This window comes from Hyaena hyaena, unplaced genomic scaffold (genome assembly GCF_003009895.1).
Source record: "Hyaena hyaena isolate Hyena2069 unplaced genomic scaffold, ASM300989v1 scaffold_647, whole genome shotgun sequence".
Lineage (NCBI taxonomy): Eukaryota > Metazoa > Chordata > Mammalia > Carnivora > Hyaenidae > Hyaena > Hyaena hyaena.
Window position 1 is genome coordinate 858,412 of NW_024081281.1, and position 20,624 is coordinate 879,035.

The 20,624-nt window shown below is 44.9% G+C and overlaps 1 protein-coding gene across 1 annotated transcript in view; it reads right to left on the minus strand.

Annotated features, from left to right (window-relative positions):
- Window positions 1-20,624, minus strand: part of ITIH5 (inter-alpha-trypsin inhibitor heavy chain 5) — a 79,977-nt gene that overhangs the window by 50,864 nt on the left and 8,489 nt on the right. The window contains exons 2-5 of the mRNA XM_039216651.1: window positions 19,443-19,487; window positions 5,808-5,971; window positions 4,706-4,807; window positions 797-1,047 (exon numbers count right to left, since the gene is read on the minus strand). Coding sequence (XP_039072582.1) covers window positions 797-1,047; window positions 4,706-4,807; window positions 5,808-5,971; window positions 19,443-19,487 — 562 coding nt within the window. The remainder of the gene's footprint in view (window positions 1-796; window positions 1,048-4,705; window positions 4,808-5,807; window positions 5,972-19,442; window positions 19,488-20,624) is intronic.

Sequence of the window (20,624 nt, forward strand, 5' to 3'; positions counted from 1 at the left end):
AGACACAGAATCTGAAGCAGGCTCCAGGCTCTGAGCTGTCAGCACAGAGCCCAACGCAGGGCTCGAACCCATGAACTGTGAGATCATGACCTGAGCCGAAGTCAAACACTCAACCGACTGAGCCCCCCAGGCGCCCCTCCTTTAACATTGCAGAATGTATACAAAAGTGTCTTTTCCCCCCAGTCACATGCTGGGTTGTTTTCATAACCATATTTTATTAATCACGTTTGCGTGGTTTAATATTTAGGAAGATAGAATGTTTTGCTGCTACAAATGTTATCAAACAGGGTAATGCGTGTAACATTCCCAATATCTTAGATGCCTCACTAGGGTTAGATGCTCAGAAGTGAGTATTAGTGTGTCAAATGATTTACACTTCTTTAAATCTCCTGACAGAACCCCAGTTTAGAAAAAAATGCCGTACAAGGGGGCGCCTGGGGGCTCAATCGGTTGAGTGTCCGACTCCTGATTTGGGCTCAGGTCATGATCTCATGATTTGTGAGACTGAGCCCCGCGTCGGGCTCTGCACTGACAGCATGGAGCCGGCTTGGGATTCTTTCTCTCCCTCTGTCTCTGACCCTCCCCTGCTTACACGAGTGCACTCTCTCCCTCTCTTTTTCTCTCAAAATAAATAAATTTTTAAAAACCACACAGGGCATTGCCTTTGCTTCGTTGCCATCTTTCAGGTTCCCACAAACTGAGAACCTTTGTTGAAGGGGGGCCGTCTGTTTTATAGGCTTCTCTGAAGCCAACTCCTGCCCCAAGTCAGCACCCAGGATCCAGTGATTGCACTCACCTTCCCCCCTGACGCTGCCCTTCTGCCTACTGTGCTGTAACTGCAGCACCTCCAGCGCCGTGATGCCAGACCTCTCCAGAATATTCACTTCCACCGTGAGCCTCCCCACCAGCTGCTGGGGCCGCACGCTAATGACGTGCTCGTACTTCCCCAGCCGCCTCTGCAAGAGCTCTTCGTAACTGAGGATGAAGGCAGCCTTGTCCTTGCCGGGAATCACGACAGAGGCTCTGAATGTTTCTGTCCCCTTCTCCCTGTGAGGAAGAGAGAAAGGAAAACCTGGCTCCCTCGGGTCCCTTCAGGGCACTGGCCACTGTGTCAAGAGAGTCTTTGGGGAGAAAAACTATGTGTTGGTTTTGGGAGGAGAAGCCAACGGCCTAAACTAGAGGAAGGTTTCAAAGGTTCAAGGAACACTGAAGAGACAGAATTGAAGACTGCTGAACTTCTCCCTGAGTCACGCCCAGGGGGCAGAGAGGAGAGGGGATTTGGAAATGGGTGGACTGCTGGAAAAGACAGCTTTGGGGTCAAGATGTGAAGTGCATCCTGGGGCGCCTGTGTGGCTTAGTCGGTTAAGCGTCCGACTTTCGCTTAGGTCATGATCTCGCGGTTCATGGGTTCGAGCCCCGCGTTGGGCTCTGTGCTGACTGCCAGCTCAGAGCCTGGAGCCTATTTTGGAGTCCGTGTCTCCCTCTCTCTCTCCGACCCTCCCTTGCTCACGCTGTCTCTCTCTCTCTCTCCTAGAAATAAATAAAAATATTAAAAAAAAAAAAAAAAAAGATGTGAACTGCATCCTTCTCTTTACAGGAATGGCCAAACAAGCCTGACCTCTGATGTGACTTTAAAATGTCTAATATATTAGGTGTTTAATACTTGATAAAGTCTGGTGGATGTCGCCAGGGGTAAGGGTAAGGAATAAAGGATTCCAAAGCACATAAAAATGCAAACCATTCCAAATGTTCTTAGTGCTGGGAGTGAAGGTTCTCTGATTCAAGATGGCAGATTGACCATAAAAGGGATTGGATTAAACCAAAGGAATAAGAGTGAGAGGGGCAACCGTAAGTCAGTACAAGACTTCAAAATGTTTCTGGAAGGTGGGGAACTGAGGAGAACAAGAACTCTCAGCTCAGGTTATGTAGGAAGAGGCTGCAGCAAAGTACTGAGATGCGATCTGTCCACAGAACGCCCGAGAGATGGCAGGCCCGGGCTCAGCACAAGCTGGGAGTGAGACAGGGACCAAACACAGGAATGAGAGCTCCAAGTCCATAGGTAAACGAGTGACTAAGGTGACAGGTTCCTACACATCTCTTTCCCAGAACTAAAAACAGTCATCTGTACTTAGATGGAAAAGCTTCACTGACAGTCGGGAAGAAAGGCTGAAGAAAGACTGACACCTAAGCCCATTACCGTAAAATCTCCAAACATCTAGTAGAGAAAACACAGGAAAGGAATTAGGGTATTAGAGCACATCAGACGCATCACCAGCAATACAGGAGGTTATGAGACGCTGGATGCAACATCTTCAAAGTTGGGACGATGAATTATTCTGAATCGTAAATTCCATATACAGTCAAAATATTAATCAAGGTCTCAGAAAGTTTGCCTCTCACACACCCATCCTGAGGAAGTTACTTCAGAATATACTCCAGCAAAGTAAAAGTGAAAAAGAAAAAGGAAGACATGGAATACCAGGAGTAATAAAACCAACCCAGAAGAAAATGAAAAGAAATCCCAGGGCAAACATTGCCAACAACCAATGACAATATTCCACGGACCTGGGGACACCATTCCTCCATGACTGACAGCTCTGAAATCAGGATGTGCCTCCCAATCCGCAATGCCTTCCAAATGCTGTTGGCAATAACATGGATATAATTGCTTGCCACAGCTGTTCACTTAGGCACCATTTCAAAGGAGCTATGCCTCTTGCTAGATGTTAATAACGACAAAATTAAATTTTATCTCATAAAAAAAGAAAGACAATAAAAACTCCAGGAAAAACAAAAATGCATATGTTGGGATCCAACTGAACTGTGGCATGATTATGAACAATTTATGAATTGTAACAAAAGATAATCCTCGTAAAACTCTTCTGATAAAGACCACTTGGGACCCACTACAGTCCAACAAAACTAGGTTTTAATAAACTGCTGTGGTAAGGGAGATTACGTATCAAAGGCATCGTGGAGAATTTTGCCAAAGGAGGACACAGGGCAAAATTGTAATACTGGGGGAGAAGTGGAGTGTAGATAGTGTTTGGAGTGTTTGGAGGCTTGAAGGGAAAGCAGGGCTGTGTGTAAAGTAGTTAATATCAGCCTGGACTAAGAAGCAAACTCGAGGTTCTCTGTCCTTAGGAACTACAAAGCTAAGATAAATGTCAACCTTCGTGTCCAACAACCCCTTATCTGAAGCTAAGGACCTCAGCTGCTTTTTCTATCAAAGTAAACCCGTGACTCACATCTTCCAGGCAAGAGTGAGATGTTCCACTCGCACTAATAGGATTTCCAACAGCCAAGTTTCTGCCAGTCTATGATTTTAGAGATCAAGCTTTCTCAAAACTACATCCTTTTATTAATGAACAAAACCAGGTTCATGTGTTCACGCCAACTTATCTAGATGCCAAGATCATTTTTCTTCAAAGGGAACAGATCACTTTTCTTCAAATGCGATGGCAGAGAGGGAACCAGAATCTGAGTACACCCAGTGGCTCTGCAGTTAATGCCATTTATGTGGTCATTAAAAATCACATGCTAGTTATTGGCTTTCAATGTTTAGATTCAAGTTATAGAAAAAACAAAAAAAAATACATTTCATTAAAGATCGGAATTTAAATGTTGGTAACTCTGACAGTGCACGTAGAAAAAGATGGACACTGGAAATGGGAGAGAAAAGGTACGGTTTCAGTGAAGGGCAGGGACTATTATCACTGAAGATAGTACAGCTAGTCTAGGATGGTGTAACACTGCTTATGCTGATTGAAGAAAAAGAGGTAAGAATATAAATATGTGGCACACAGAGGGGGGGTAGGTGTGTTGTACATATGTGTACATATGCCATACTCCTTCACAGGAGAGAATTGACAGATGATGTCTGATTTTTAACATCACTCTTCATGGGGGAAATACCAATCAAAACCACAATGAGATACCACTTCACACCTGTCAGAACGGCTAAAATTAACGAATCGGGAAACAACAAATGTTGGCGAGGATGCGATGAAATCTTGCCATTTGCAACAATGTGGATGGAACTGGAGGGTATTATGTTAAGTGAAAGAAGTCAGTCAGAGAAAGACAAATACCATACGACTTCGCTCATTTGTGGAATCTGAGAAATAAAACAGATGAGCATATGGGAAGGGGAGGAAAAATAAGATAAAAACAGAGACGGAGACAAACCGTAAAAGACTCTTAAATATAGAGAACTGAGGATTGCTGGAGGGGTGGGGGGTGGGGGGCTGGGCTAGATGGGTGATGGGCATTAAGGAGGACACTTGATGGGATGAGCACTGGGTGTCATATGTAAGAGATGCATCACTGGGTTCTACTCCGGAAGCCAAGACTACACTGAATGTTCACTAACTTGAATTTAAAACAAGAGACACTTTTAAAAACCAAGACTCCCATAAGATTTAGAGTTAGGGAGGCCACTACAAAGAAACTACAGAAGCATCAGAAGTGGTGTTTCCAGGAAATGAGACCTGGAGAGCAGGAATGGTAAAATGTTCCTTTTTACTATAAACCCCTTTTCTGCTATACCGCTACCTATATATATTCAACTATTTACTATATGATAAAAATAAAAAGCAGGTAAGTACTCAGGGAACGGAAGGGGACAAGATGGGTCGGCAAAGGAATAGAAAATGTGGCACTTTGCTGGAATGGATTTTTAATTCCTTACCTAAATGGCACTTACCCGTCGTCTTCAGAGGTTTTGTTCCTTTTCTCTTTGACCTTATCACCACCTTTCTTATCTCTCTCTATAATTTCTCCCTGATACACCTTGCTTCCGATGAGCCTGAAATACAAGAGACAGCCCTGTTGCTGGCTTACAGGTCCCGGACAAATTCAAACGTGGATGTCATAACCATGACGACCCTAGAAAATATTTTGATGTGACTCTCAGATACGCAGCAAGAATGCATTCTGGGCCAGGGCGCTCCCCTTGAATCCTTCATTTCGTTCTGGGGCAGTTTCCAACAGGTCCAAGTTGTCAGGCCTGACCCGTGGTACCTCTGGGGTCTCCCGGAAGGCACCAGACCTGCTCGCACCCATTTTCATGACGACTCGCCGGCCGGAATCTTGCCCAGCCCCCAAATTAAACTCCCCAACCTACCCTACTTAGCATGTCTTTACCTCTTAGCTCAGAAGAAAAGAAGAAATGCAGTTTACCTTCTGTAACATGGGGTTCACACTGGCTCATTACTCAGACCTCAACTTAAACACCACCTCTTGTAGGCCACCTCCCTGATTTCTCACTGTCTAGACAAGTCCCTCTCAGTCCTTCCGGCCATCCCTAAGCAGTCGCTACGGTCTAAAATGATGTCATCTACCGATTTGTTTATATACTTCTATTTCTCCCCGTTGCAATTTCTACAGCAAAACAACACTGCCTTTTTCTTAGACGTACACTGATCACTCTGATCAGTTCCCGGACTGAAGTGGGCACTCGTTTGTTGGAAGGAAGGAGAGAAAGACAGGAAAAGAAAGGGAATGGAAGCAGGGAAGAAGACAGGAACAGAATGAAAGAAGAGATCGTGGGAAGGAGAGAAGGAGGAAGAAAGGACGGAAGGGAGAGAGGGAAGAACGAAGGGAGAGAAAGAGGGAGAGAGAGAGAAGGAGGGAGTCAACCTTCTGAGCCATATACCATCTGCTGAGATAAACTCTCACACCAGCAGACTGTGGACTTCGCATCCTGGCAGGCCCACCCTGGCCACCACACACACACACACACACACGCGTGCATGCACACACACACACACCTCCATCTCAGGGTCTCCAACCAGAGTATCGCTTACATGGTGAAGTTGGTGACGAAAGCCGCAGCTGGAATCTGCATCTGAAACTCAATTTCCTGGTCCTCAGAAGCTCTATTCAGCATTCTACAGGAGACCGTAGTGAAGGCGTAACGGGAAATGATGGTGGACTTCACCCAGAATTCTGTCATTAAGGGTTTGGTTTTCTGTTGGAATGAAAAGGCACAGTATTTTCAGTGATGGGTGAAAGTGCAGGAAATAACCTCCAATCTGGGAGGCCGTGGTGTGTGATTCTTTTCTTCTTTCCTTGTCTCGTCCTGACTTTCCCACTTTGTACTCCCTCCGCTCACCAAGTAACTGTGGTTGAATGACCAGTTTGTGACACAGAAAGACGTCTTTTAGCCTAACTGTGACTAAAAGTTAAGATTTTAGTCACAGTTAAAGATTAAGTCACAGTTAAGATTTCCAATTTAAGAGAGAGTACACATGGCTTAACTAGTTTAATGAAGTACTGGAATTTCAAAAGTAAAGTGAAGTATACAATTCTTGTCATAATGTGATCAGCCTTTAGATCACATTTACAGGATCACAAAGGAATGAAAACATCAGAGCTTGCCTAAAGAAAATCTCCTATTTTCAAATTAAATTCCATATCCACTTAGAGAAATGATATTCCAGGGCTTTCCTGTTTTGACAACAACCACATGACTGCAAAGTAGGAGTCGATACTGAGCTCAAGAAAGTATTGGGGCAAGTAGAACCCAGAAAAAGGAAAGTGTAGGCTAATAAAATTTGTCCCCCAAGTCTCTGACAAGGGCGGTCACCACACGGAGCAGATTTAAAGGCTGCTTGAAGTCCTCAGTGTGTTTCTAGCCCTCACCGCAGTGGTCCATCTGACCCCGGCCAGCAGCAGCAGGCGCTGAAGGGGTAAGGAAACATGAGTGACAAAGTCGCTGTGACAGAGCGGTTCTCCGAGAACTAGCTGAGCAACTCACAGGCATGTCACCGACTCAATGTTTGCGTCCCCCTTCAACCCCCCACCCAACCCCGCAAATTCATGCGGGGAAGCCTTACCCCCCCCAATATGGCAGCACTTGGAGATGTGGCCTTTGGGGGTGATTTGGTTAGGTGAAGTCATGAGGACCTTGATGACGGGGTTAATGGCCCACAAGAGGAGCCACGAGAGAGCCCGCTCTCCTCTCGCTCTCCATGTGAACACTGAGAAAAGACTGTGTGAATGAGAATTTAACAAAAATAAATTTTTCTTATATATATATTATTTTATATATATTATTTTATATATGTATTATATATATAATTATGTATATATGTATAAAATTTATTTAACAAAAATAAATTTCTGTTGTTTCATACCAATCTGTGGTATTTTGTTATGTAGTCCATGCGGACCAAGACAAGGCATTATCTCATGACAGACTTGGACACGCATATGACGCAGGCATTTTTTATTCCCATTTCATACACAAGAGCAAGTGAAGCCTGCAAGTTTACATATTGGCCCGCCAGGCATTCATGGAAATCAGGCTTGAACTCCATCCCACCTGCTCCAGAGTTGATGCTCACCGCCATGGTGCCTCTGTGGATAGGTCTTTCTGTCTCTGTGTGTGCAAACCCCAGCATGGCCTTCAGTATGCAGCAGGCTGTCAGTAATGCTGAACGGAACCAGGCTACTCTGCTAGGATCCTACTTTCCCTTACCAGCGTCATCCTACCCAACATTTATTTCAGCCTTCTGCTCTCCAAATTTCTTTCCAGCGCTAAGCTAGTCTTCAAAATAAATAGAAGATGATGACCGGCTTATATCAAAGCATATTGCCCTTATGATAGACAAAGATAATCTTTAACCGCACTTCAAGAAAGTTTCACAGAGTGTCGTACTATTTAAACACATTTAACTGGGGGCGCCTGGGTGGCTCAGTCGGTTAAGTCTCTGGCTTCAGCTCAGGTCATGATCTCACGGTTCGTGGGTTCGAGCCCTGCGTCGGACTCTGTGCTGAGTGCCAGCTCAGAGCCTGGAGCCTGTTTCAGATTCTGTGTCTCCCTCTCTCTCTAACCCTCCCCTGCTCGCTCTCTCTCTCTCTCTCTCTCTTTCTCTCTCTCTCAGAAATATATAAAACATTTAAAAAAATAAACATATTTAACTGTTTGAGCCAGATCATGGCCTTCACAGCAAACTGTTAAAAGCTGGAGAGATATTTTATACGCTGTGTTAGAGAGGTAAGACTGAGCACTCTCTGAAACAAAGCACATTTGAGAACACCCACAAGATGGGGCGCTGCATGGAACGGACCCACACGTAGGCATGGCCAGAATGGATGAGTGCTGGGAGCGGAGGTCAAGGGATTATTCCTGGTGATGCAAAAGGATAAAAGCAAATGGCAGTAGGTTCAGGAAGGATGTTAAGAGAGTGTGTATCTGTCTTAGAAAAGTGAAAAAAGATTAACATACAGGTTTGGTGAAGTGATGATCAGGTTGAGAAAAAAATCTAAACCTATCTGAAAGATCTTTCCCCTGCAAGAGAAAAAGAAGTTCTCCAATTCGGTGGAAGAAGGAATTACATCAGAGCAGTGGCCCTCTGCTTACAGAAGCATCACCTGGAAACTTACGAGAAATGCAGAATCTCAAACTCCATCCCAAACTTGCAGAATCAGAAACACCGGGGATAGAGCCAGAATTTTAACAAGCCTTCCAAGTGACCCTGATGGTCAAGTCCAAGACTCTGTTTTAGGAAGAAGTGGTCTTCTTCATACATTTCCTCATCTATAAGAGGGCCTGAATAAATCACTACCTTTACACTCACTTCTGAGATCCAAGAATCTAAGGCAAAGCTAAAGTGAGGAATAGGGGCGCGTGGGTGGCTCACTGGGTTAAATGTCTGACTGTGGCTCTGATCATGATGTCAGGGTTCAATAGGTTCGAACCCCGCATTGGGCTTTCAGCTGTCAGCACAGAGCCCACTTCAGATCTCTGTCCCCTCTCTCTCTGCTCCTCCCCCATTGCGTTCTCTCTCTTTCAAAAATAAAACATTTTAAAAAAATCTTTAAAAATAATGGTGATATTTTTTAAAAAATGAAGTAAGGAATAAAACACTGAGTCTTAGGAAAACAATTCCTAAGAAATATTTATTTCTTAATCAAATATTTAAAAATATTTGATCGTACACAGTCTTCATGAAAATTTAGTCTCTTTAGGACACTATTTCTCTCTCTTGAAGTGATTTGGATTAAGAAGAGATTCTAGAGAGAGGTGGATTAACCAAATGCTTCTGTTAAATGGTCTCATGAAAACCATATACCACGTTGTGGTAAAGACACTGTGGACTCGGCCAGGGAAGGTGACAATAATAGTGATCTTAAGAGCAGAGTAACGTGTTGGGGTTTTTTTCTTTTTTTTTTTTTAATGTATTATTTATTTCTAGGAGAGAGAGAGAGAGAGACAGCGTGAGCAGGGGAGGGCCAGAGAGAAAGGGAGTCACAGACTGGAACAGGCTCCAGGCTCTGAGCTGGCAGTCAGCACAGAGCCCGACGCGGGGCTTGAACCCACGAACCGCGAGATCATGACCCAAGCGAAAGTCGGACGCTCAACTGACTAAGCCACCCAGGCGCCCTGGATTTTTTTTCTTTTTAATTAAAATTTGTATCTCCTCATCTTTCCAAAATGGAACCCTAAGATAAATTAAACTCGAAATTGAGAAGCAGTGTTTTGCTTTCATTCAGGTTTCCCTGGAAATAGGTTCTCTTCCTAAATTATCCATGTTTCAACGTATTCTTTGATCTCCAATAGCCTCATATTCTTATATACGTGAATTTGTGAAGGGTCTAAAACACCACTGCACACAGATCTAATTTCTAGAGATGCCCTGGGTAAAGAGGAACCAATGCTTAAAAAAAACACAAAACCTATGAACTCAGAAAATTCTAGTTCTCATTTTCCACTTTATTTGAAATGTAAACTAGAAGCGCCTGGGGTGGCTCAGTCAGTTGAGCATCAGATTCCTGGTTTCAGCTCAGGTCATGATCTCACGGTTCATGGGTTCAAGCCCCACACTGGGCTCTGCACTGATGGCACGGAGCCTGCTTGGGATTCTCTCTCTCCCTGCCCCTCCCTCCCTCTATCTCTCTCCCTCAAATAAATTTTTTAAAAAAAACTTTAAAAAAGTTGACAAAACTTTATGCGTATATGTACATGGTAACATACGCACATGGTAAAATGTCAAATTAGAAGATAAAAGGAAACACAATGGTTCCCCTCTAGCCCTGCATCTACAGTTCTGTTCCCCAGAGGCGACACTTAAAGTGACAGTTTTTTGGTATATCTTTCCGGAAATACATGCTGTGTTGATTTGCTTTAATGTCGCTTAATACGGTGTGTTCATCTTTCCATATCCGTGCATGTTTCAATTTCCGAAGGCTGCATAACCAACCACTCTAGAACTTAGTGGTTTAATAGCAATGTGGCATTTTCTCTTGTGGTTTCTGTGGGTCAGGAATTCTAGAAAGGCTGGACCTGGGGGAAGGGGACACTCAGAAGGTGGCTGGAGCTGAAACAAGGGGCCCTGAAGCTGCTTGGGGCTGACTGGCATCTACCTCGTGTGGTCCCAGGACCTCTGCATGTGATCCTTCCACATGGTCAAGTTCAGACCACCTCACACATTAGTCAGGCTGAGGCCGTGGTAGCTAGAGGCTTCACGCGGGCACGTTTCCCAACATGGAGGTGGAGGCGATTTGCCCTCACCCTGAGAGTCACGTGGCATCGTTTCCACCTTACTCTACTGGGCAAGAGTCACAAAGGTATATTCTATGTAACGAGAGGGTCCGGACCGAGTCTCCATGGGAGGAGTGGAGTATCAAACCGCTGCTGTCTTTGAAAAACGCAATCTGTCACCTTACAAACTGGTCCCCTCATTCTTTTAATAGCTGCACAGTATTTTCTTTTTATAGATGCACTATATTTTATTTTATTCTTAAATTTATTTGAGAGAGAGAGAGAGAGCGCCCGCATGAGCAAGGGAGGGACAGAGAGAGAGAGAATCCCAAGCAGGCTCCACAGTGTCAACACAGAGCCTGACGTGGGGCTCAATCTCACGAACCATGAGATCACAATCTGAGCAGAAATCAAGAGTCGGACACTTCACTGACTGAGCCACCTAGTCGCCCCAAGATGCACAATATTTTAATTAAGCAGTTCCCTATTTTATCCGTCAACCCTTTATAATTATTTTTTGTGATTGTTTGAAATGCTTATGCCTTCAGATGCCCCTTCTCTCTGATGCGTCCATACCACGTGTCGGCAAACGGCGGCAGGCAGGCCACAGGATTTCTGTAAATAAAGTTTTATTTGAACACAAATTCTTTTACATCCATTCATTCGCACACTGTCTGGAGCTATTTTTGTGCTATAATGTAGAGCAGTTAACTATTCATGTATCTGTGACAGATGATAACCTTACAAAGCCTGAAGTACTTACTATCTATTCCTTCAAGTAAAAGTTTGCTGATGTCTGGTCTGCACTATTTAAACAGATAAAGCCCTGATTTCAGTCAGTTGCATACCTTTACTGATTGGTGTGTTTTAGGAAGAAATCTCAAATGATACAGACCACATTTTTATTGGACTTGCACAACCTTTTAAAAGTTATCATGTACATGACAACACTTAAAAATTAGGGGCGCCTGGGTGGCTCAGTCGGTTCAGCATGCAACTTCAGTTCAGGTCATGATATCACAGTTCACAGGTTCGAGCACCGGCTTCGGGCTCTATGCTGACAGCTCAGAGCCTGGAGCCGCTTCGGATTCTGTGTCTCCCTCTCTCCCTGCCCTTCCCTGCTCATGCTATCTCTCTCTCTCTCTCTCTCTCTCTCTCTCAAAAATGAATAAACTTAAAGAAAAAAAATTTTAATTGGAAAGTTCACATAAAAATCCCTAATGCCCATTTCTCTTGGAACAACACAAGGAGGCCCCTGTGGATGCACGTTCCCACGTGACCATGAGCTGCTGGCACTAACAGTGGCTGTGGCCTTTGATCAGACCCAAATCCCACAGTCCCAGCTGCGCACGCCTCCTGTCTCATGGACACGGACAGTGAGAGTCGCCATGTTCACTGTGCTTCGACTAGAATCGTTCCTAGGCCAAGCTTGTTCTGCTCACTGATGTCCTCTGCTCCACTAAATTAAAAATGGCCACAACTTGCACACCTGTGTTCAAAGAGGCATTTTTCACAACAGCCAAAACGTGGAATAACCCAAGTGCACACTGGCTGATGGAGAGAGAAACAAGATGTGATTTGTACCCATGATGGAATATTACTCAAAAGAAAGGACAGAAATCCTGACACATGCTACAACACGGATTAATTCTGACAACGTTATGCTATGTAGAATAAATCAGTCACAGAAGGACGAATCTTGTATGGTTCCCCTCGTATGAAATATCTGGAGTAATCAGTGTCATGGAGGCAGAAAGGGGAAAGGCAGTTTCCAGGGGCTGAGGGAGGGGGAAGGGGGCGTTTTCCATAATGAGTACAAGAGTTTTGGACATGGATGGTGGACCTGTACTGCACTGGGAATGCACTTGACACCACTGGATAATTAATGGTGTAAAAGTTAAATTTTACGATTATATGTACTTTAATACAATAAAAATTTTTTTTTTCTAAATTTTTGATGGCCCCAAATTCTTTGCTTTTCTTGCCGAGAGGTGCATTTCAATTCATTTACCTTCTGATTCTGGGCCTTAGTGACTTGTTTCACTTAGAGAACACGCCGGAAGTGATGTTCGGGACTCCTGAGGCCAGGCCACAGAGAAGCCTCACCGTGTGTACCCAGGTGTTCCAGAACTTTCCTCATGGCCCTGAGTCACCAGGTTGAATGGAGACTGTCACGCTGGAAAGGCATGCGTGGGCGCTACAGGCTGCCACCCAGGGGCCCGGTGCACAAAGACCTTCCAGCTCGGCCCACTGCCAGCTGACCGGCCACCGTCGACGTCGTGTGGCCAAGAGAATCATTAGTCTGAGGCCAGCCGGGACCTCGGCCCCACAGACAGCACAATCCAGTGGTGGCTGCTCCAGGCCACGGGGCTGGGGAGAGGCCTTTACACAGCAATAGAAACTGAGCCCCTGTTCTCTACGCACTGCATTTGCTCTGCTCTGTGGACTTAGGTCCATTAGACATACCCCTGAAGCCCTACTAGAGGAAGTTACAGTATAAATGATAAGGACAAAATATAAAGAGTGAGAGTCCAGCCCCCTCGCCCAGCCAACACAGGCCAGAGCAGTTTATTGGCCTGGGGTCACACAGAGAGGGGGCCATCAACCCACGTGATAACTGGGAGCCCCTGACTTCCAATCCTGCCTCTTTCATGGAAGGATCTAGAGGCAGCCCGGCCGTTCAAAACTTTCCACAGGGACCACTCACTGTTAGATGGCCAATGTAACCCAACACTCCAAACGCATACTCAGTATCAGTCTTTGCGGCTGATTTCAAAGTGACCTGGGAACCCCCCTCATGGCCCATTACGTTGTAAATACTCAAGACCCAGAACAAGTCGAATCCATTCGGCACTGCTTTCACATTCTGTTATTTTCCAAACGTTATCAACCTAGAAGTAGACTCTTTTACATAGAAGTAGAGCCGTAACTGGGAGAAGAGCTCAGGGAGTCTGCAGCTTAGAGAAACAAAGGGTCTGGACCGGGCCGTGGGCCATTCCACACGAACTCTAGCTCCTGCAGCAGGCAGCCCGTGCCCAGCACTGTTCGGAAAGTAATTTAAGATGTTCTTCACTCGGTACGCTTGAGGATAGCCGTGAGGTCATGCCGATTTGTCCTTATTCATAGTGTCAATGATCATTTCATGTGACATTAGAAGACACCTCACCAAACATGAGGTCTAACTATTACGGTATTTCTGCTTCACCTCAAAATGAGATTATGGATATGGTAGAAATTTTCCACAATATTACAGCAAAAAGTAGGACGCATAGTTTATGGGCCCAAGAGACAGATTGAGAAAAGTTTCAAGAAACTATTTTAGTTTTATTGCTTCTGCCCAGTTACTATTTTCCCACAGGAGCCCCCCACTGTGACTCACGCCTCGTGGCCCTTGTCCTACTAGACAGCGCCCTCGGTCTCCAATCTATGGGAACCAGTTGTGGGCAGGTCTGTCCACACCCCCAGGCTGCTCCTCCAGTCCCCTCCCCCTACCAGACAGCGCGCACACTCAGAACAAGAACCGTGACTTCTTCCTTGTGGTTATGTTTCTTCCCCATAGCTCTCAGCATAAAGTAAAACTCAAAAACATTTATGGAATGAATTTTTGAATCTTGAATGATTAAAGAAAAATATATATCCCCCCAAAAAGAAATGGTAATCAACAAGAATTTGTTAATCACCACTATAGATTAAATTCCACGAAGGACCGAGAAGGTCGATTACACATAGTTCCTTCCATCAAGGCACTTCCGATCACATTGGGAAGAAAGTGCAAAAAATATAAAGCAACATAGGAAGATACGTAGAGACCTACATTTTACTCATTGGCTGGAGGACCTTCCAGAATTTGGAAGAAAGAGCAATCAGTGAGATCTGTAAACGTAAGAAGACGTTTTAAAATAGATATAGAATTTGTATGTGGTGAAAGAGAACAAAAAGAACCTTCTGGAAACACAAAAGACACGGAAGCAGGAATGAGCCTTAGCTTATTCCTGGCACTAAGAAAAGAGTAGTTTAATTAGAAAGGGGGGTACGGTGTGAGAAGAATATTGGACTGTCAGGAAACCGAAAGCCCAGAGCCAAGTACAGAACTTGGAATGGCAGACGTTTATAAAAATGTGCCATAAAAGGAAGGATGTAGAACAGTTGCTTCAGTTTTTCCCCAGTGCACGGTGCTTAAAAGTCCAACGTGCTTTCCATATTTATATTTAACTCATTATTTTACTTGGGGATGTCAACTGGAAAATGGGAGGCAAAATCAAGTCTTCCTGTGACAAAACAACTTCTTCACTGTTTTTCCTACAAAGGCTGAACAGATGGAAAAGCGGTTTGAGGCAGGGAGTGTCTTAATTAGCTGCTCGAGGGACCCAAGTCATCTGTGTGACTCATGTGAGCCACTTAAAATCAAGCCACCCAGAGGATGTCCTGAATTACCCAAGATACCATCTGGAAATGTAAGGGAGCAATGTTTGTGACAGCATCTTCCAGAACGAGGACCCTTCCCAGATTAACCTTTTGTTGATTTACTCTGGTCTAACAGTTGTCCAGTGACCAATAGAAGAAATAACTCTGGAGACGGCAGAGAACCTTAGAGATCACGGACCTCGGGCCCCCCTCACTATGTGAGGCAGAAGGCTGGCGGCGGGTGGTTGGCGGAATCTGGGTGCAGAGATCTGCGCTGAACCCTCATGTCTCTCCCTTCCAAGAAGAGCAACACCGCCCATGTTGTCATCCCATGAAACAGAAGACGTTCACACAAGGCATCTCCCTGAGGACATACGTGCCCCTGGGTGAAGCCATTCTCTCCCTCTGTACACAGAGGGCGGCATCGGCTCCGAACTGTCTATTTGTGATAACACATTCAACTTCGCAACATTTCATTACATTTAGAGGAAAGGAAACCTAAAACTGCACTGATCATCTTCATGCAGAGAAAAGAGCATACTCTTTGCACCTCCCAACAAAAGGCAAACCACGGTGGTTGGAGTCGGGACGAAGGAAACAGACGCACACATAACTAGCCCTCCGTGACGTAGCGACGCTCGGTGCCTCACCCCGTCCCCGGACTGTATTTTCTATTTTCCTCCTGCTCTGGCATTTGGGACCTCGCGCCTGGAGAGATGTCCCTCCCAGGGCAAGCTCATTCCTGGAGACGGCAGACTCGCCTGGCGGGACCCCACCCTCCTTAATACACTACCAACCAGTCTGGAGCCGGCGCCCAGCCAGCTCCTTCGCCAAGCTTTCACACGCCAGGACAATACCCCCCTTTCCCAAGTCACCCCGGGGCCAGATACCAGACAGCTGGAGACCGCCAGGGTGCCTCCACCTCTTCCTTCATGATGATCAATTCCAGGTCTCCCTGTCTTACCACATCTGCTTAACACAAACCCCAACTACAACTGTGAGGGAAATGCCAAGACACGGTTCTGCCCCCAGGAGGTTAAACGATGACAGTGAGAACCAAGAGAATATTTGTTAAGGGCTCCAGATCTGCAGGCACAAAGATACCCCTGCTTCTCAAAATCTACATGTTCTTTGTGTATGCGGTGGCAGAGAGGGTCAGAACAAGGGTATCTAATTAATTCAGAAGAAAATGAAGCAAATCCTTGTGGTTCAGGAGCTGGCAGTGACCGGAGAACAGCAGCTGTTGCCGCCCACGTTCTATTCATCGCTTAGGGAACATTCACAGACCTTCAGATTAGTGCGGTGCAGCTAGAGCATGAAATACAAGAAGACTCCTGGGGTAAACTGAGGCTAAAGAGGCAGGCCACAGCCAGATCACACAGCGCCTTACATGTCTCTGGACTTTATCCTACAGGTAACGTGGAGTCACCAAAGACATTTGCAAAAGAGAGTGATGCATCAGGTCTACGCGGAAAGAGCCTTCTGGGACCAGCTGTGGATATAAACAAAGCTCATGTTAAACAGGCACAAAGCATGTGAAAGTAAAGGCTTTTAAAATTCTTAGAGATTTTAAGAAAATCCAAGTGATTAAACAAATATTCTAAGGGTCAAGAAAATCTTGGAAACCAAGAATGAAGACTCAAAAGCTATTTTTTAAAAAGGTAAACTTATATTTTATGAAGGAACTTAAAATCTTTTATATGGAAAACAGTATAAACAAAGTTCATCGACAAACGACACATTTAGGGGGGAATTCTTCCCATTCAGAAGACAGAGTAGTTCTACCATGCAAAGATCTCTCTCATACCAATCACTGGGGGATAAAAGAGAATAGAAAGATGAGTATCTCTCTCTCTCACACACACACACACACACACACACACACACACACACTTCCCAAAAGAACCACTCTAAATGGCCAATAAATGTATAGAAAAAAGTCTAAACTCATAAGTAGTCATGCAAATGCTAAAGGAACAATGAGACAAACAGCTAATATCTATGAGACTGACAAGTCAAAAAGTAATATATGTCTCCTGGCAGAAATGTGAGTACTTATCGATGCTGATAGAAATGGAATTCATACAGATAGTACTAAGAGCAATAGTATTCAAAAGTAGTCCAATGACATCTACCAATATGTAAAATGTCCAGGCACTTTGATCCAACAATCCTCCTATTGAAAAGCTAGCCATAGAATAAAAAGTACCCACAGGGGCGCCTGGGTGGCTCAGTCGGTTAAGCATCCGACTTCAGCTCAGGTCATGATCTCACAGTTCATGGGTTTGAGCCCCACATCGGGCTCTGTGCTGACTGCCAGCTCAGAGCCTGGAGCCTGTTTCAGATTCTGTGTCTCCCTCTCTCTCTGACCCTTCTCTGCTCATGCTGTCTCTCTCTCTCTCAGAAATAAATAAACATTTTTAAATTCTTTTTAAAAAAAGAATAAAAAGCACCCATGTAAGAAAATAAATAAAAAGGTTTTTGCAGCATTTTTTATAGGAGTCAAAAAAGCTGGAGAGAAACCCAAAGCTCATCCACAGAATGCTAAAGAAGTTATGGTGCACCCACAACATGGAATAGTTTTCACCATCGAAAAGAATGGATACGGTTAGGCCAAGTGAAATACTGTTGATTGAAAAGCATAAGAAATGGAGAAAAGTAGCTGAGAAGGCGGTGTGGTGTGTTAGGTAAGAGCGCACACAGACGCCAGAGACGGGCCGCACATCCTGGCTCTGCCCTCTCTCACCAAACACAGGGTCTTGAGTGAGTTACTCAGTCCCTCTGAGCCTCTGCTTTGTCATCTGTAATGCCTCAAAGGATTGGACAAGAGCAACTGACTTACGACAAGTGAAAGCACCCAGCAAGCCCTCAGTCACCATTAGCCGCCATTATATGATCCCACTGTTTGAAAGCGATGGTCAGAAGTCTCATATCTGCTAATGTCTGTGTTTACCCCATCTTCTCTGGCGTGTTCTTTTTCTCAATGCCACCTGTCACCTCCTCCATTACTCATACACTTGTCACTTATTCATATACGATGTCTTTTTTGGTCTATCTCTACCCCACCTTAGAAGTCAAGTTCTGTGAAAGACAGGGTCCTTGGTCTGTCTTGCTCAGTGCTGTATTCCCAGTGTCTACCATGGTGCAGGGTAGTAGCAAGCATTCAAAAAAAGAAAAAAAAAAACGCTCAGCCTCTCAGTTGGAACGAATGTATGCGTGGATGTGTGTGTGAATGAATATGTGTACAGGTCTTGCTAGGAAACTATTTTCCATAAGTCTCTGGAATTTCTGCACATGTTTCGAGCAGAGGCATTAGCTATCTTAGTTTTGAATTGTCTTTTCAAGGATGTTTGGACAGTGAACCGCTTTGGAAGAGGGAGGTGGTATCTCCCTCCAGAGCAAAGGGGAAGTTGGGTTTCGATCTAGAAAAATAAAGAGAACGTGCCCCTCTCGGGACACAGGTCAGGCAGGCTGAGTCCTCATAAAAGAGTCAGGCACCCCACGTGCAGAGCTCCTCTCATGTGCAGATGTCGTCAGGCCCTCTCTGTGTGACCGTATGGGAACCGCACCCAGGAAGGGGACAGACACTGTCAGAACACCGCTGCTCCGTGAGCAATGATCGCCCTCTGTCTCTGAGCGGGGAGTCTCCTGTGTTCTGCCGGCATCCACGCGACGGCAACAAACGAACCCCTGGGCTTGTGAACTAGGGAAAATCCAGACTCCTCACAATTCCCGATAAACGACGTTTATGTTCGTTGTCTATCTGTCTACGATGACTTGAACATGGAGGCAAACATGAGAGAATGACTACGAGATTAATAAACTTGGGCGGATCAGAAGGAGGAAGGGGAAGGAAGCCAAGCAGAGAATGAAAGCACGACGCCCCAGTCCAACAAAGATGGTAACGGTTGTGGTGGCGGTCGTGCTAAAGCTGGCACTGACTCACACAGCACCCAGGTGTAGACAGACCCTGGAGAGATGTCTACCCTCTGAGAACCTGCTGCAGAATCCACATCCCAGAGCCAGTAGGCACGTCCCCACATCCCAATATTGCCCTGCACCTGCCATGGTAAGGAAGGACTGAGATTGGGTCAAGTGAGCTCTTAGGGTCTCAGGTGCCCAAATTCCAATCTGAGAGCCCCAGCATGCACCGAGAGCCGCGCTCAACCCCATCACAGGACGCTGTCATCTCCGAGTATGACTTCCTGCCTTGCTTTAGTTATCTACTTCACAACAAAGCCTTTATCGTGTGTAAGAATGCCAGAAAATGTATAGGTTAATTTGTTTTTTTAAAGGCTCTGAAACTCCAAATGTTGTCCTCAGCCACCCCCCCCAGCCACCCCCACCCCCCACTGAAATGATCAGGTCTCTTTCCAGGAAGAAAAGTTCACTTAAAGAAAGCTTTGTGAAAGCTCTGCTGTTTCGTGTCGGGATTCTTCCACAAGCAACTTTACAAGCTTTGGAGGAGATGCCAGCAAAGGCAGGGCCGGGTTCAAGACACACAGGACGGGGGGGGCAGACACTGAAGATACGCCATGGGTATACATACCAGCCTCTGCAACAGTCTGACCTGCCTTGGCTCCCTGAGAGCAACCTGTAAGAAGAAAAGAGCCATGAAATATGATTGTGAGGCCATTCGTAAATGAATTACACGAGGAGGGTTAAAACCGAGCCAAGCTACGGGAGAGATTATCCATCCTGAAAAGTAGATTGGACCCTTAATTAAACCGCTGCCAGGCCAGACTAGACTCACCCCCTTAAGTCCTGGTTGGCTGCTTGACCCATGATGTCACTACCTCACCTGAGGGTTCTTCTATCTGTTACAACAGTAAGTATGAAACAATTGAAAACAAAGAATTCATCAGAATATCCAGATTTGGTTTCGCCGTATTTCTGACTTGAAAATAAACCTCTTTTTTGTCTATTACAATGAGCGAATGTATTCAGTTCTACTCTGATGGGTTCAATTCTCCAACTCAAAACTTTAGGACACTCTGCAAGCAAAACCGAATTTACCTTGAAGTTTCTTACTGTACTTTTTCTGGCTTAATTATGCTTTCCCACATGTGGAAGAGGGGCAGGAGAAGGTGATAAAATCCTCATTGAAAAAACATTGTATTAATTAATCAGCCACTATGGACTCATTTGAAAGTCTTATTAGCTGATTGTTGAACATCATTCATAGCAAATCACTGTTTAAACAAAGTGTTAACTACCATTGCTGTGGGTAATAAATCATCCTTTCCAGAGGACAACTTGATAACGTAGATCAAAAACTTGAAAAATACGCCTAGACTTTATGAGTATCTTTTTATAACAGAGCTACAATGTGCAATTTACAAATATAATTCATTCACTTAGAGCGCACCAGTTAGTTTTTTTAGTATATCCACAGGGTTGTGCATTCATCCCACCATCAAGTTTTTTTATTATGTCAAAAAGAAAGCCTGCACCTCTTAGCTGTCACCTCCTAACCACTAATCCACTTGGTCCCCGTGGGCTTGCCCATCGTTGGCTGACGTTTCATAGGAATGGACTCTTACGGTAGACAGTCTTTTATGACTGGCTTTTTTCACTTAGTGTCATCTTTTCAAGGTCATCTCTGTTTTGTTTTGTTTTTAATTTTTTTTAATGTTTTATTTAATATTGAGAGACAGAGACAGAGTACAAGTGGGGGAGGGGCAGACAAAGAGGGAGACACAGAATCCGAAGCAGGCTCCAGGCTCCGAGC